This window comes from Lycium barbarum, chromosome 5, assembly GCF_019175385.1.
Source record: "Lycium barbarum isolate Lr01 chromosome 5, ASM1917538v2, whole genome shotgun sequence".
Taxonomy (NCBI): Eukaryota; Viridiplantae; Streptophyta; class Magnoliopsida; order Solanales; family Solanaceae; genus Lycium; species Lycium barbarum.
In genome coordinates, this window is record NC_083341.1 from 128,573,468 (window position 1) to 128,591,985 (window position 18,518).

General features: G+C 33.0%; 1 protein-coding gene across 2 annotated transcripts; it reads left to right on the forward strand.

Annotated features, from left to right (window-relative positions):
* Positions 1 to 9,338: 9,338 nt before the first annotated feature.
* On the forward strand, positions 9,339 to 17,570 carry LOC132641525 (protein IQ-DOMAIN 29-like). Of its 2 annotated transcripts, none has more exons than XM_060358556.1 (8): positions 9,339 to 9,451; positions 9,941 to 9,984; positions 12,503 to 12,624; positions 13,238 to 13,519; positions 14,768 to 14,968; positions 15,619 to 15,675; positions 16,004 to 17,027; positions 17,197 to 17,570. In XM_060358556.1, exons 3-8 carry the CDS (start codon positions 12,550 to 12,552, stop codon positions 17,226 to 17,228), a joined length of 1,671 nt encoding a protein of 556 aa, XP_060214539.1. In that variant the 5' UTR covers positions 9,339 to 9,451; positions 9,941 to 9,984; positions 12,503 to 12,549; the 3' UTR covers positions 17,229 to 17,570. The 2 variants fall into 2 exon arrangements, with proteins under 2 accessions (XP_060214539.1, XP_060214540.1); XM_060358557.1 differs by lacking the exon at positions 9,339 to 9,451 and adding an exon at positions 9,728 to 9,817.
* Positions 17,571 to 18,518: the final 948 nt, after the last annotated feature.

The window sequence follows — 18,518 nt, forward strand, 5'->3', positions numbered from 1 at the left end:
CTAATTTTGTCAAAATTACGCGTGTTTCTAGTAAAAAAAAAAAGAGCAAAAAGGGCCTTAAAAGAATAGAGAACTGAATGATAGGAGGGGTCAGAGATGTGAGAGGAAAGAAAGTGAAGTGTCAATATGAAATTAAGGTAACATGGTCTGGTTGGATCTGTCTGTCGGTGCTTATGTACAAAACAATAAAACCAAAGCACATTCCTGGTCCTGCGGTTAAGTAATAGAAAAGGCTCTATCTTGTTAAATTGCAACTTGTTTTGTATATAATATAACATAGATCTAATATATGGTTGGATTTTATACATTTTGCATGGATGTTAGTAAGGGATGCTAAAGTCAAAAGTGGCTCTGAAATCAAAACACTTCATATATTAATGTACTACCACTAGAATTCTACTTTGTTTGACTGTTGATACTTAGCACTAAATTTCTGATTGACTAATGACTTGGTGTATCTTTATTGTCACTGTCCCAAGGGTCCTGTAGTACAAGCAATAATTCTATGATAAAGAGTTATAGAATGGTAGCTGGCAATAATTGAAACCAATTGACCAAACACCTCCTTTGCCTAATCACATCATTATGATATGATCATTCCTTTTTGGAAGATATGGACTTTATTGTAGCTTGAATAAATGCTCTTCTTATATGAGTTCTGCAAAATATTCTTAGTTTCAAAGTCGTACGAAAGGAAGATTATTATTACGGTAGGTTAACAGTCGCCATAAAATCAAACCACGATAAATTTTGCAGTCATCGTGAACAGTTTATAATAGAAAGAAGATTCATATACTCTAACTAACTAGTTTGAGATTGACATGTAGTAGTTTGTTGTTGAAACAAAGATTAAAATTTAAGAATTCGATACAATAAGAAGCATGTTTATGCATAATTACGGCTAGAATGCATATAAAATAAAATAAGAATTGATGAAAATGCCAGTAATGATGGCATATAGTAAGTGTAATTCTTCGATTACTAAGGAATGTGACATATACCATAGTTTTGGCTATGTGTCATATATTTGCAATTTTTTCTTCAAAAAATTGTAATTCACCGACATTATAACCTCAGGCCTCAGCCTAGCAAACTATTAGACTCCCAACTTAAAAATAGCTTCAATTTTGTTATTGACAAAAATAATTTCAACTATTGACAAACTTGAAAAGATGTCGTAAAAATTATAAATTTTATGAACTTTACAAGTTATATAAAATAATCAAAAGTTTTGGGTTCGAATTCTCGTATGAATTCTTTGTTTGAAAACGCTTTTACCTTTTAATATAAAATTTTCCGAACACTAAATGAAAAAAAAAAAAAAAAAAAATCTCGACACCGAACGATTTCCTGGGATAGGGTCGGGCCATGACCATATATAAGAGTTTTTATGACACCACAAAGATAATTACTTTTTAATCATTAAATTTCTGACAATACGATAAAAGTTTTTATGACACCACAAAGATATTACTTTTTAATCATTAAATTTCTGACAATACGATAAAGGACAAAACTAAATAATCATTTTTTGATATACACTTCCATTCTAAAATTCATATTTTCTACGAAGATATTTATTACAGGAAGCGAGTGGCTAGTCTAAAGGCTTTTGTATCACCTCGTCAATAATAATTCGACATTGGAAAAGAATTAAATGTTCATTGACTCCATAGCAGGGGCGGATGTACATAGTGAACTAGGGGCAGACCCAACTTGAAGAGTGGGGGATACGTGCTTCCGTAATTTCGGAAAAAATTCTATATACATATATTTATATATATGTCTTGAAAAACTATCATATATTTTAAAGGGATTCCTCAAACATAATTGTTAAAGTAGTTCAATTGGTAGAAGTGCCCTTGCGTTGATGCTCACTGGTCGCGACCCGAGTTCAAATCTCGGCTCCTACAATTTTTTTTTTTTAAATTTGTGAAGTAAATTGCTATACAAACCTGCGTTTAATGCAGATATTTAATTCTTTTTTTATCTTTTTATTATTTAGTTCCCCTCCCATTTTACTTTTTCATTAAAACCCTCCCCCCAAAAGCCTCAAATTCCAAAAGATTTTTCCCACTTCTCACTCATCTTTTCCTAACATAATAAGCAAAAAGAAAGTCCTTTTACACTCTCCATTCTCAAACCCTTCTTTCATTATCAAGTTTTCTCACCAATCACTAAGTTAGGAATGTCATCCATAGTCTAATCTATTATCGATATTCATTAATATCTCCGGCAATCGAATTCGAGCCAACGATCGGACTTCTCTTACGGTAAAGCTTTCCCTTCTTTTTTAGTGATTAATATAGATTACTTATTATATAAGTATATAATAGTATTTAATTACTAGGGATTAAGGAATACATAAATTTATAGATTTAATTTAATTAAAAATTGTATTATCTTATACTAAGCCCTAAAATCTTATCATATTCTTAAATTTGGGATTTTGTACAATCAACTTAAGGTCTTGAAATGTCAAGTTTGTTTTTATTTTTCAAATGAAAACGCGTCAAGTTCAAGTATGAGTTAATGATGTACTTTTTTTTAATATTAATACCAAATTAATTATATTTGATAATACTGAAGTTTGTACTTTGCTATTGTAATCGATAAGTTTTTTAAGAGTCGCACGCCTAACTTTGTAGCTGGTAATTGGTGTACTAAAGATAATGGTGTCTCGTTGCGCTCAAATCCTAGGTCCGCCTCTGATGGTGGTGAGGGTGTTCACCCGAACATCCTTGGCAAAAAATTACAGTGTATATATAGGGTAAACTTTTCGTGTTTATGTACATATATTAACTTTTGAACACCTTGAACAAATGCAAAAGGTTAGCTCAAGCGGTTCAGGGTGTTCAAAATTGTCTTTAGCATCTTAGGTTCGATCCAAGGACAACATAGTTTTTTATAATTAGCTTTTGTTTTTTTGAACTCCCTAAATGAAAATCCTGAATCCGCTATTGTTTCATAGTATGATAAAAATAGATTTATCTTGTTTCATTTCATTCATTTTGTCCAGAATTGATCTATCTCATCACATCACATATCCTTAGTGGCTCCTATATAACGCAAATTCATATTGGAAGATTTGAGTTTTGTAGTTCAGTATAAATACTTTTTAGTTGTATATTTTTTTTATAGGGGATCAATAAAAAATATATAATAATTTAACCTTTCGTTTTTAATATTTGTGTTCTAAATTGAGCTTTGAGCATACGTATAATTAGTTTGTATAAGCATTTTGGACTTGTTAGGATGATTTGAGTTAAGATTCGAAGGGTTGGGTTGAGTTTCTAGCATCATTTGAAACACCTCAAAAATTTCTGGAAAATTGTTGGTCGCACTTTGGTGTGTGTGTTGCACGCCCACCGCGCATGCCAAGGCTCTCGTGATGGTTTGCACGATGCGCCCATCGACAGGGCTCACATGATGATTTGCGCGATGTTCACCCATCGCGCTAGGTCTTGGCGCACAGTGGACGCGCAACACGTGGCCCCTAGCGCTAGGACAATTTTTGAAGGAAATAAATAGACCATTAACGGAAATTGCTGACCTAATCATTGTTGTTTTAGAAAAGGATCGGAGGAGCTTGCTGGTGGTTTTTCAATTGCGAGAACTCAACCTAAATCGTTGAGATAATGATTCCACAATATCGTATGATTAGTATATATACTTGATTTTGGTGAAATAATAGAATCATGAAATTGAAGAATTTTGACGACATAACTTCCTAATTGATTAATTTGGGGGATTTGACTAAGTAACATTAGACTACAAATGAGAGTTTAAGCATAAATTTGGACTCGCAAGCTAGTGGAAAATTGAATCCCTTGTTTTGGGTGTTTGACTGGTTTGATTAGAAGGCTGACTTTGAGTTAGATTTGACCAAAAAAACATGTGAAGGATCTCGATTAGTATGATTGACATTGTTAATCAATTTTTTGCATTGGTTGAGGCCGTAGGCGGTAAATTAGAAATTTATGATTTAGTAAGCTTGCCGCTTTCAATGTAAGTGAGACTTTGACCTTCGAATTATTTGCATTTTTAAAAGCATGATTTGTAACTTGCATATTTTCTTTGTAACCAGTGGCTGGCGGAGCTAGCTCATCGGGTGCGGGTTCGGAAGAACCCCGTAACTTTGACCAAATCTTATAGTTATATTAAAAAATTCATTGAACCTATCTCCGCCTCTGTTAGTAACTACCTCGTATATGTTGTGGGGCAAGCACATACTAGCTAGGATATTTATGCTATTTTAAGATATTACTCTATGTTATACTCTAACACGACTATACCATGATATTGTTGAATTTTAAAAACATGATCTAAAATTACTTTACAATAATTTGAGCATGACATCCTAGTAACTATTGACATGAAGCATGCTACGTGTATGACGTACTATACGTGTTTATGACTTGTATCGTGAGTGTTCATCAATAAATGTTGATTTGCCTCTACTGTGTTGTACTTAGTTTGTTTTGATTGAGTTAATTAATACTCTTATTGTGGTTTTGAGTCATCTTATCAGCGAGGGCCTATGATTTTGGTCTACATTACGAGGGTCTATGATAGCGGTCTAGCAGTTCTATGATCTGTAAATGACCTATGACCTTGTCCTAACTGCTGTCTGTTCTATCTATGTTGGCCTGTGAGTTGATCTAGTGAGCACACACACGTCGGCGTAACACGCTTGTGTGGTTATAATTATGATTTAATTTATGCATGCTCACTGTAATATAATTACCTACTGTTATTATTTACGATTCTTGTTGTATACCTTGTTTTACTTGCATGCATTATTTTTCATTCATGTTTGTGGCTACGTCCCTAGGTCTTGTATTCAAAGTTCATAGTAGCTCCTTTTTAAAAAAAAATTAATATAGTAGCTCCTTGACAACTTTCGTGGAACAATGTTTTTTCTTCTTTTTTTGATAACGTTCAAACTTGAATTGTCTCTCTTTAGCTTCTACTGCTTATCAGTATTTGAGTCTTTATTTACGTTCCCAGTGCTTTGCTTTAATTACTTTCGTATTGACTAAAGAATGAAAATTGTTCGCATGAGGGAGTGTAGTAGCTCATTAGGTGCAAGTTGCAATCAGCAGAAATAGGTTGTGATAAAATAATAAATAAAATCTATAAATAAATCATAAGAGATTTTACAGAATAATTTGCTTCTATTCAAATTGTAAGTGAGCATAGAAATTTTTTTGTTTCAAATAAATCAGGCTAGTAATTACCAAATACATGATGATTACAAATAAGAAAAAAAGTATGGTAGCAATTTTCGGATTATGGATAAATCATCTGAATAATCAAACGTTTGCCTTATGCAAAGTATTCATATACCTATGCCACAAAATTGATCAATTAATTAGCGAATACGACCGGAAGAAGCTAATTATAGTTAAGTGAGTAGCAATATTTTTATCTCTAACACTGTTTACTAAATAATCATCATATATTTAAAAATGATCTGTTGCTGAATAAATTCAGACGCAAGAATATATATGAGTTATATCCCAAAGTCAGACTCTAATTTTGGTGAAAAAAAAGAAAAAGGAAAAAATATTTTCCAATGTGACTTTAGAAACAAACAATTTTGTAAAAAAATGAGATAAGTCGCATTAAATATTACGTTTTGGTGTTTGTGTCGGTGTGCCTGTGTCTCAAAGCCAAAAATGAGGTGCAAAAAATCCCACTTGACGTTTTTTTCTTTATCCAAGTGACGTTTTTGTCTTACCTAATCTTCTCATCTTGTTTATGGCATTTAGCAAAATAACAAAATTTTGTTGAGTAGGAGGGCATATTATCTCCGAGAAATAAAAACAAACAAGTACAGCCTCACTGTAGTATTGCCCTTCTTTCAATGCATCTACTATATATTTTTTGTTTTTCACCGGTTTGTATTTTAATAAGATTAGAGCTTTTCATATGTTTCTGTAGTCATACTGTATTTTTATCCACTTGGAGAACTTTTCACACCTTAGAAAAGTTGGATTTAAGAACAATTTGTTGTTGGATTTTTAGAGCAATCTCTGTCACTCTCACCTTTTTCACTGAGTTGATTGAGATGTGTGATTGGTGCACTGTGTTCATTGATTCAGTAGAATTTTTATAAAGAAATAGCGTCTATCGGTCATTTTTCGATCCTATCTTTAAAAAGTAACAATAACTATTTTTAGTTACAAGATTTAAAAGATGGCTATTTATATATTTTACCGTAGTATTGAAAACCAAATAATTAAAGGAAGTTTAAATTAGGAAGTATTACTTTGGGACTTTCTTTAGCATCTTGTTTGTTGAGTTAATTCCTTGGATGATCGTTTAGGAAATTTCCTATAAAAATTACTTTTGTTTTATTTGGGACAACAAAGTTACTCAGTATTACTATTTTCCTCAAAAAGTATCTAAACACCTCAAAAGCCTTTTTCTTTCATAGTTGACATGTTATGTCACTAAAGACTCTTTTTTTTTTTTAATTTTATAATAGATATATTTAACTCATCAAACTTATTTAACTAAATTCATATTTTATAACCAATTAAATATGACATGGTTAAAGGCAAAGAATCAAACCATAGTTTCTATTAAGCCACTCTTTTTAAATCTATTTTTTTTAATCTCAAGTCAAATATATTATCTTTTAATTTAAATTAAAATTCAAGTGATTTAATCTTTCTATTCAAATTCAAGTTTTTTCAAATATCATATTTTTTCCACATTAAACAACATATTCTTTCCACATTAAAATAAAACTACACATATAATATAAAGATTACATTCGTATCGGGTTAAATTTTTAAAAATCTAATTAAATTGTATATTTAAAAAGTAAAGTTAGTGTAAATTTTTCCTCTTTATTTTTAGTTATTTGTTCTTATATACGTAGTTCTTAATTTTTGGCATACCATTAAGGTCTTTTTATTTCTCATGCAAAAGGTAAAGAATTTTCACTACAATAATACTTTATTTTATGAAATTATATTATTACTCTTATTTTTTATTTGAAAAATTATACTATTAGTCTTATATGAAATAATTTTTTTTCATGTTATGATATAGATATTCCAACTTGTCATGTTAATAGTTAACGATATTATTAAAATAAAGATGTAAAGTAACTCAAATTCAAAATTGATTAAATGAGTTAAATCTGTCTAGTAGTAAATTAAAAAAATTGAGCTTTAGTGACATGACATGCCAACTAGGAGAGAAGGAGACCATTGAGGTGTTTATGTACTTTTTAAGGAAAATAATGATACTTGAATGACTTATTGTCCTAAATGAAACGAAAGTGACTTTTGTAGAAAATACCCTAAACTTGAGTGATCATACAAGGAATTAACTCCTTGTTTTTTTGGGACTAATGTGAAGTATTTATTTCTAGTCACTCATAGTATGCATAGTATATTATTGTAAATATATCATGAGAATCTTGTGGTTAGTTGAAACTATGGATTGTTTATTTGTTTGCTATATCTTTGTCATTAGTATTAGCTGTTTCTTATAAGTCAAAATGCTAACTTTCAATTGGATAAATACAAAAGCTAAGCTTAATCAATGTTTAAACTAAGAAGTGTCAGACTGCAAAACCATTTTCTTTAGAAAAAAGAAATCATATTGCGGATCAAGGAAGCAAAAGGGAATCATTGAAAATTGAAATTTATTTATAGGGGACTGTCAGCATCAATAATGTTCTAGACTCTTTTAATCTCATATTTAGAGAAAATTTAAATGAAACATCTTAAACATGTTATCTTATATCAAATCCAACTATTGATATCTAAGTACTGATGAAATCCTTCTAAATAAATATTACTAACATCGATCATACAAAACGATACACGTATGATGTATTTTGAATAATTCATGCGAATCGTTTGTTAGCTGTAATTGAAGTATAATTCATTTCTTTCAAGTATCTTACTCAGAATGATCCAAGAAGGAATAAAACAATATTAGCTGTTTTTAGGACATACAAGTCAAAAAAGCCAAATATGAATCGAATAAAGATCCAAAAAGGTGTAAATTCCTTTATTTCTTTTCTTATCAGAATACAACATCGTTTTCCATATTCCATTTTCTTAAAGTTATCCAAGCTGTACCCAGAAACTATGAAGATTGACGAGAGTCAACATCTAGTTGAAGTTTATTTGGTCCCTATTGACAATCAAAGAAGATAAAATATAAAATCACTGATTTCATCTACTACTTTTTTTTTCCTTTTTCAAATCTTAATCAGTCCAAAGCCTACTAATGTTTAGTTTTGTATGGTCCCAATAATGAGAATATTTTGTATACCACTTGCTATGATGCATCCATTAGAAGCAAGTATATATTAGTTCACTGTCAAAAAAAATTTGGTGGGATGGCAAGTACTCCTCCATCTTTAAAATAAAGGTTCGAGTTGAGTCTTGAATATCGAGTCATCTTTGGTAGGAAGGACCGGGTCTTATATTAGGGGCTCTAGGGGTGGTATTATTTCCCAATTCAATCTATTCTGCTTGTGTTTTACTCCTATCGTAAATTCATATAATTGCCCCAGCCATACTTCGGATGAAACATAAAATGAGCAAATTACAGCTAATACCATTTAGTCATCTAGTTTTCAAAATGTGTACATAGTGTATAGGTAGTGTATACTTTATAAATAAATATACATATGCTATACATGTAATATACATATTTATACACAACATATACAACCAAAGTGTATAGGTACTATTATAGTGTATACTTCAGCCATATTGATAACTAGTTGGCCGAAGAATACATTTACTTAAGTTTCCCAAAAATAAAAGTGTTACTCATATATAGGAGTTTGATTAAGAACCCGTTTGACTATGAGGATTTTTCACTTTTTTCTGGAAAACTTTTTCACTTTATTTGAAAATCAACATTTGACCATGAAAATTTCAATTACAACTTTAAAGTTGTATTTTAAATTTGAAAAACACCTAAAAACTTGTTTTCACTTTTTTCACTTTCAGTACATTCAAACAACAACATATTCTTTACAAAAATTAAAACCAAACACAAATCATCTTCAACTCCAACTTCAAAATTCCATATAAAGTGAAAAATATATGGTTTTCACGTCCAAACGCCAACTTCCAAATATTTTGGTTTTCATGTCCAACTTCAAAATTCCAAAGTAGCTTGAATAAGTTTGAATATTGGGCCAAAATGGGAGACCTCAATCCCATAGTTGAGCCCAATGTAATCTCTATAAGCCCACGTCACTGTTTATTTGGTTTTTGGCATTTTGGAGTAGCTCCAATTTCTTGAAAACACTGAAACAGACAAAAAAAAAACAAATACAGTCACTACACAGAGAGCAGTACTAACAATTTTCCAGGTGTTTTAAAAAAAAAAAAAAAAAAACTAAACCCTGCTTCTTGTTAAGTGCCGTTTGGCTCTCCCTACTCTTCTCTGAATATGAAAAATGGTGAAACCTCTCTCTCTTCATAATAATAACTTCATACTTATCTATAACTCTTGTTTAGATCTTTCACTAAATAAAGTTGGATTCTTTAGCTGCTTCTTTCCTTTTTTTAAATGCACTTTTTTTTTTTTTTGCATTTTTTCTGTTGAACCTTTTCATATTTTGAGTTCTTTTTGTTAAATTCATTTTCATTTCTTGCAGTTAAACAAGGGTTGTTGTTAAAGTTGGATTCTTTAGCTGTTTTTTTTTTTTTTTTCATTTTTTCTCTTAGACCTTTTCATTTTTTGAGTTGTTTTTGTTAAATTCATTTTCATTTCTTTTTGAGTTAAAGAAAGGTTGTTGTTAAAGTTACAATCTTGCTTTGTTGTGGTTAGTTACAATTTTTCTGTTTAGCTGCTTCTTTCTTTCTCTTTTTTTAATGCACATTTTCTTTTTTTGCACTCTTTTCATTTTTTGAGTTCTAATTGTTACATTTATTTTCATTTCTTGCAGTTAAAGAAGGGTTGTTGTTAAAGTTACAATCTTGCCCTATTGAGGTAAGTTATAGATCCAATGTACTTAAGTAGTTCATTTAAAATGTTGGCTTCTCAAGCTCACATTTTTTTGCCCCTGATATAGTCATTGTTAGATATTTACTATATTACTAATAATATGTGTAAGGGTTAATATGTGTAGACTTAACTGTTTCCACATTGTTGCATTTGGGGCTCTGATTTAATTGGAACCTGGATTTCCTGAAAGATATCACTGGAGTGCTTTGGTGATAGGGTTTTATGCTGAAGGGCTTTTCGTATCTTCATATATGGTTAGACTTGCTAAAGTTAGGAATATAATTCAATGGAATAAAAGAATCCCATGTTGGCTTCTTGTTTATTCATTTCTATTGAAGAGATATATTAATGAAGTAATAAACGGGTTTGTGGCAGTACATGTTTTGAACATGCTGGAAATAGCTTCTGTATAATGATAAATTTTCAACTAGAAGGATCTTGATTATAACGAGAAGACAAAGCGTAGATATTGTGTGTGTCTTAATATAATCTGATTGGAGCGAGACGTGGAAGCCCTCCGGAAATTGAGAGATGTTTCTTGCGAATCATCTCTTATTTGATTGGCAGTGCAAAATAAAAATCTGACAGTGTTTTAAATCTTAATTTTTTTTTTTTTTGCTACGTAACATATCCCAGGCTTTGGCATGGGTTGATAGGGTAGGAGAATGGTGCTTCAAATTTGGTAAAAAGCACTAGGTTTATTTTTGATGAGTCGTCTTCCATATCCTAGTATTCCAGCATATGAACGAACTATGAGCCTATCTACAATCCAATATTGAGAGAAATGAAGCTTTTTAACTGTTGCAATGGGAATCTGTATCTGCCTCTCATCAGTAAATTGGATATTTGAAATCCTGCCTGATCAAACTATGGTTAAGAAATTCAGAGTGTACGATATATAGTTCCCTGGATAATTATTACTCCGTCCGGTCCATTTTAGTTGTCGTGTTTCTCTTTACACGTCCCTTGGGAAATTATTAATAAGAAGGGCTTTTTGACTATTACACCCTTATTTATATCTTTAAACATTCAGCATATTAATCTGACCTCCCTTCAATAAATGTTTCTTCTATTTATGTGCCTTAGTAAATGCAATCATAGCACTAGCAATGGACTTGAGTAAATATTTAAAAGAACAAGGTTGAAGTAACCTAAACAATCATAACATTAATGTGTTTGTACTCTTCACATTTAGGTTTTCTATGCTATATAATCAATATTTATCACATTTTAGAACAATTAATACTCAGGATAAAATGGGAAAAAATAATTAATTATATCTTGGTTTTTTAAAATGACAACTATTTTGGACCAATTATTTATGGTAAGCATGACGACTAAAATGGACCGGAGAGAGTACATAAGGTATCTACATTCCAAAAAGAAAAAAAGATTATTACATAAAGTGCTATCTTTGTTTGAACACAAAATCTGATACCCTGATCCCACTTTCCGTATGGAAGTTTGAGCTGCTCTAATTAAACATGATCCAAGCAAGTCAAAAAATACTCACCAAACTGATCTGCGGATGTAGTTTCGATCTGGCGGGGCAAGTAGGGAAGAAAATGTCAAAGAACTTATTGTTCAATGTGTTATAGTTGATACCAGGCTTAGAGTATGTGAAGCTTTCCCTTCTCCGCTCCCAAACCATAAAAGAGGAAAGGAACACAACGTTAGAGGAATTAAGTTTATCTATTACACACATCGAGTCTGCGAAGCATATAGTTCTCTTCTCTTCTGGAAGAGATTGTGTTCAGAGTCTTCCATTGGATAGGTGTTTAATTCATGAATCTAACATAAGAGAAGATGGCTTGAGATGGTTTGGTCATGTCCTCATTGATCTCTAGATGCACCGGTTTGTACGTGTGATCATAGTTGGTGAAGGTATTAAAAGGGGACAAGGTAGATCCAAATCGCATGAAAGGAAGTTGTCTACAAAACCTATTAGCTCTTGGAATCCATGCAAACTTAGCGAAAGATAGGGCATATTGGAAGAAAAAGATATATATGTAGACAATACCAATTAGTTGGGTATATGTTTTAGTCATGTTTCTATGTTTACTTTAGGTCCTGTGCTTTCTAAGAGGCTTTTGGATTAAAAAATAAAAAAAAAGTAGAACTGCTACTTCTTTTTATATCTTTATTTATTTATTTTATTTTGTATATTTTTGGCTTGGGATGAATTTAAATGGAGAAACATGCTCAGTGAGAATTCATATAATCGACCCAACTTGTTGGGGACTGAGGCATAGTTGTTGCTTTTCTTCTTTTATTGTAGGCATGTTGATAAACCAGTTAGTTTCTAGTTCCTTAAAAAAAGGATATATTGACAATAAATTCTATTTTAGTTCACTAAATTCATTTTGACCATAAATCCTCTTTTAATTCACTAAATTGATCACTGATGGTAGGCTTTGTGTTGAAAATATAAACTTTTATTATGCTACTTCACTTTTATATATGCATGTGCTTGCCTGATATAGAGCTCTTTTGAACCTTCCAGGCTTTCTATAACTAGGTTCTTACATTGTGGGTGTCAAACTTATTATAATGGGAAAATCTCCTGGAAAGTGGTTGAGGTCATTGCTACCAGGGAAAAAGTCTTCCAAATCTGGCACATCAAAGGTAGGAGATACGATTCAATTTTGTTTCCAGTTGAAGCTCCCTTTGGTCCTGCATTTTGTTTATATCTGCATGCTTTACAGTAAAGTGGATATATCCATATATCTCTTTGACTTGTCAAGAGTTCAAAGCTAGTTTTGTAGTGTGAAATTGTTACTACTTTTATATTTAGTGTATTCACAAGTTGCTAGCTAACTTTTTGCTCCTTCTGGAATAGAATTGGATAAGGTTTATACTGCGAAGTAAAGTGTTGCCATTACAATTTACCTCATCTTATCCAAAAAAAAAAAAAAAGAGAGAGAGGTTTTTTTCGTTGCCCCTAGAACCTTCGCATAGCGTAAGTATAACCCATGGTAGTACTTCGTTTTGGGAAGTGGGCATTCTTTTGATGCAAGCCATAACACGAGCTGTCTAACTACTTTGGTGAATAACAACGATATTATCATCACAATGGAATAAACTCGAATCGGGCAACTTGTAAATTATATGTTTTCTTGAGAAGGATTTTCCACAAGCATTACTTGTTCATGCAGCTTATCCCTCTTTCCCGTTTGGGGTTTATTTTATTCATACTATTTCCGATAACTTATTGCACTCTCTGTTTCTTTCTTTAAAGAAATCTTCAAATGAGAAAGCATCTGTAATTTCCACCAACGCAGCGTTATCCGGTTCATCTGTCCATCTGCCATTGATATCTGAACCAGTTGCTGGTAGTGCTGGTGGAATAAAAGAAGACCCAAGCTTTGAAAAAGGAGGGGTCACGAATGAGGTGATTCTCCCTTCTATGAAGCGAGATGAAGGCGAACCAAATACATGTCTTGCCTTACCCGAGGATACTGAGAAAATGAGGCTTGAGCAAGCTGCTACAAAGACACAAGCTATTTTTAGGGGTTATCTGGTAATTACTCTACCCATACAAATTTACTGGTGTCTTAAAATATTTTTGGTTTTCTTCCGTGTTCTTTATTACAATTACGTTACTGAATTTGTTTGTTTTTTTGGGGGCAAGCTTTGTCTTCTACCTTTTGATGCATTTCCCATTCCACTTCAATGTTGTGGCAGCGAGTTACTTTCCAGCTTTTAACTCTACTATGCTCGTTTCTTGTGGTTAATGAATGTGTGAGCTGATTTTATTTGTATTGTTCTTTCAGCAACATGTATGAATAGGTCTTGATTTTCTGTTAAAATGGTTAGAGACAAGTGTTTGATGTTAAGAGACTGGAAGTTGTAGTGTGTGCTAGTTTTTCTCATAGTTTAACCGAAACAAGACATGCAATTATCCATGTTTGTCTAGTAGGGTTTATATATATAAACCGTATAAACTATTCTTTTGCGCAAGTGTGCGGTAGGCGAGAGGAATTCTGAAAATTTTATGCTAGATCCTGCTTGGCACACATTTATTATGCTTAGATCCTTTCTCCTTTCTTTCCTATCAAAAATTCTGGAAATTTTCTTCTCTCATACTTATTTTCTAATGCATCTTGCCATCCATAATTGTTTCCATGGATATCATATAATAATATAAGGAGACTATATGTTTAAGTTTTGTGTGCTATTCACGAAGGTACATTTGATCTAGTCCCTGATCCTTGTCTTCTGGTTTTTTGTGTGTGTGTGTGTGGGGGGGGGGGGGGGGGGGGTTGTGCTACATTAGATTACTAGAAAATGATCTCTTTTGAGTCATAAATCTTGGAAAATGACCATGTTACATTTTCAAAAAAAAATCTTGGAAAATGACCATCATCAGCAAGCTCTTATACTATCAACAAAATGGGCTCACCAGTGGCTCCAAAGTCCAACATCCAAAAGTGACCAACTTTGAATCTACGTGCTGGTAACATTTGGATTTCTTGCAACCCCTTGAAGGTCTTAGTGGTTATCTTCATTATGTTCAATGAATTGGCTTTGCATAGTGCTTTTTGTATGAGATGCATCTAGACTTTATGTGACTGATAGTTTAACCTTTTCTCTGTGCATGTGTTTCCTTAGTTTGCAAATGTTTGACTGTTACAAAGGACTTGATTACTTAACTCTGACATTATCTTGCTACCTTTGATGTTTAAGAACATATTTTATGACAATTGGCTCAATTCTAATTTAGCTTGAACGTTTAACCCGTACTAATGGTGATATGGTCTCTCTGAAGGCTCGCCGAGCATTTCTTAGGCTCAAGGCCGTCATAAGGCTACAAGCTGCAGTACGTGGCCATTTGGTCAGAAGGCAAGCTGTTGCTACATTATACTGTATACATGGGATTGTCAAGCTTCAAGCACATGTCCGTGGCCAGATTGTTAGACGTTCCAGTATTGGCTGTGAAATGATAACGAAACAAGAACTTGGACAACAGGTAAACTGCCAAATTGACTTTTTTATTTTTGAAAATTTATTACTCCCTCTATTCACTTTTACTTGTCCAGTATTCTAAAAATAGATTTTCACTTTTACTTGTCACTTTTAGCATATCAAGAAACGACAATTTATTTTTTTCCTGTTTTACCCATAGTATTAAATACTCACTTCAAATCATTTTTCAAATCCAATAAAAATATGCACCAATTAATATGGGTACATTGGTAAATTATGCACTTCATTTATTATTTCTTAAACAGCGTGAAAAGTCCAAAGTGGATAAGTAAAAGTGAACGGAGGGAGTACTATTTAGGGGGAGGGGTAGGGGGAAAGGTGAGAGGATATTACATATGTGGGATTTGACCCCTTACCACATGGTCAAGAATGAGGGCCTCACACCATGTGAAGTACCCTCAACCAAGCTGAATTGACTTAATGTCATTAAGATCCATAATTTTTGACATCTTTATATTATCAAGGCTTTTTGTGGTTTGAAATTACAGCATCTACGAGTCCGAGTTTCTTTCACTATATGCTGCCAAGGGTGTTCAACATACCATTTTTAACTATTCTGCTATGACTTGCTTAACGGTTTATGATTTTAATGGTACCTTTCTTCATTGGGATGCTAAACAATTGGATTATCAGGGAACTAACGCATCCAAACTAGCAAGGGAGCTATCCAAGAATGAATTCACTGCAAAGGTACACATCTTACTTCAAGCCATTTTTTCTTACTGAGGGTTTTTTCATACTGTTCCTGCATTGTTTGGACCTACGGGGAAGAATATGCCCATAGGACAAGTGGTTACCCCTAAATAACCAAAAGCAGTTACCCATGTTTTCCATACATGAACCAGACATGAAAATTCCCGTTACTTCTAATTTTATTTTATAGGTTTTGAAGCATTAAGTATAAAAGAATGTCTTATTCAAATTTGAAAGAACCAACTTTTCTCGTTTTTACTCGGTTGTTATTACTATAGTTGATTGATCCACTGATTGAACAATCTTTTCATATGGTATATTTCAGCTACTTGCTTCATCACCGACTGTAATGCCTCTACGCCTCCATTATGTTCCCGAGGAACCAAATTCTTGTCAGAAGTGGCTAGTCCGTTGGACTGTATCACAGATTTGGCAATCACGCTCTAAACCGAAAACACTTTCGAGAAAAAAGCATCAAAACACTGAAGCAGACATTGCTTTGTCAAAGCACAACGGAAGAAAAGTGCATTCTAGAAAAATGCAGAACGGTTCAAATCATTCCACGTCGGGGTCAGAAAAGAAGAAATCAAGTCATTCGGTAAACTCCGTTATTCCGAATCCAGGAAGTGAGATTAAGAAGGTAAAACATAACTTAAAGAAAATTTCCAGCCCTCTATTGGAAAAACCTGTTCAGTCTGTGGTTGATACTGAGAGAAAAAAGCAAAGTCATGAGAAATCTTCAAATATTCTGGTTCCTCAGAAGAGCATATCTGATGAACCATTGAAAAGTTTAGAAGGGACAGTTGAAAATTCTACTAATGTGGAGACACCTCAAGATACCCAAGTGGTGGATGATGCTATCACTCATTTCGATATCCTTTCTGTATCTGTTACTCATCACAATTCAAGTACTGATGCCACAAATAACTTTTCTCAGTCTGATGTACATCAGAAATCGATCACTGATAACAGAGAGGATACTCCTGTTGGAAATGAGGATTCTTGTACTAACCATGATAATGAAGGAAATGAGAGCAACAAGGTTAACAGAAGAGTTTCTTTACCGGCAAAGCATGATGTTGATGCAAGCACGCCAACAACAAGAAAGGTGCCTAGCTACATGGCTCCAACCAAGTCTGCTAAGGCTAAGCTGAAAGAGCAAGCCTCACCTAGGTTTGGCCAAGATGTGGCTGAGAAGAATGCCCAAACCAGACGTCATTCTTTGCCGTCCCCTATGAATGGCAAGCTGAGTTCATCACCATCACCACGGGTGCAGAGGCTGGTCCAAGCTAGTGCAAAAGAAGGAATCAAGATTGATAGATCTTTATCATCTTCAAGGGATGGTACTGGTGAGTATATTTAAGTGCCAACTTTTTCTCTTTGATAAATGCTGAATTCTCTATTGATTAGCTCAGTCTATGGGGTATTCCTATTAAAAGTTAAAACAAGCAAATGAGATCCATCATTAAGATGACTTGGTTGATGTTATGCCAGTAACTTTTGCCTTTACCATTTCAGATAAGATGACTCGAGCAGAATGGAAGCGGTAACTCTGCAAGATCAGATGTAGCAGGAAAGTAGTACCCGGAGAATTAAAAAAGGGGATCGATCACTGACAGAACAAAACTTCATTTTGTCCATATTCGTACTTTTAATGTTAGAAGAGGAATCAAGTTATAAGATATAGGTGGTGTGCCTTTTGTTGTCCTTTCAGTTTTGCTTGGGAAATATTGCAGAGTTTGTACTCGCTAACTTTACATAGGTTTGACTTGTTAAGGCTTTAGGCAGGTTGGCTTTGATATAGAATGTGTGTTTTGAGGCAAAATCTATCTGTATGTTCAGTTAATGTTTGCTTTGAAATGTTTGAGTATGCAAAACACTAATATAGAGAAGTTATAGCATCATAGTTTGAGCATTAAAACACCCAAATTGAAAAGAAAAAAAGATTTTGTAATGAATTATTTCCAAGTTCTGAAGACTCGTTACTAATGATTTGCTCTAGTCAGAAAATATGTCACTAGCCTTGCAATAGTAGTTCCCTCTAAATGTTGTAAAATCAAGCACAATTTGTGTAGTTTTTCTGTTTGATTTGAAAGATACTTCTAAAAATGCTGGAGTGCTAAGTATTTTCTGGCATCTTAGGGTGCCGCCTAGCATTCTAGCATAGTCAATGAAGTGGATGAAAATCATGGGAGAATCAGGTTCAAATTCTACTAGAGACAAAAAATGATTTCATTTGCTAATGTTTTGATGGACAAAATTATCCGATAATTTTACTTGTGGGAGATAGCAAGTTACTGGTTAAAATAGTCGAATTGAACATAAAGTGAACAGTCCATTGTAGAATAGCACCAAATAACCACTGGAGTTCCCCCAAACACTTCAGTGTGTACATTTCTTATAAAAGGGAATGAATAATAACTCAGTGGAGTGATTTGAGAGAACTCTTGCTACTACTTCACTGCCTTCTTTTATTACAAGAATAAGGTCAGCTGGTGCTACTATTTATAGTGGCCTTTCTGATTGGACATGATTGTAATTTTTTTTGTTTCAAATATGTCATACAATTATTTGCTTGAAACTGAAATATATTTAGAGGAAGAGTCAGGATTTGAAGCTTATGTGTTCGGGATTTAGACCATTTAAGTTAATGAGTTCTAAATCAATAATTAGTGTATATTCAATGAATATTTTAAGATAATTATAGAGTTTGGATCAAAGCTACTAGCTAGGTTAAGTAAAATCAGTAACCCGTATTCTAGTTCCGCCCTTGAATTTATTGCCCCTCGAGCCTTGGTACGTCAAAATGTTAATCACAAAGTCCAATCACAGGACATGCA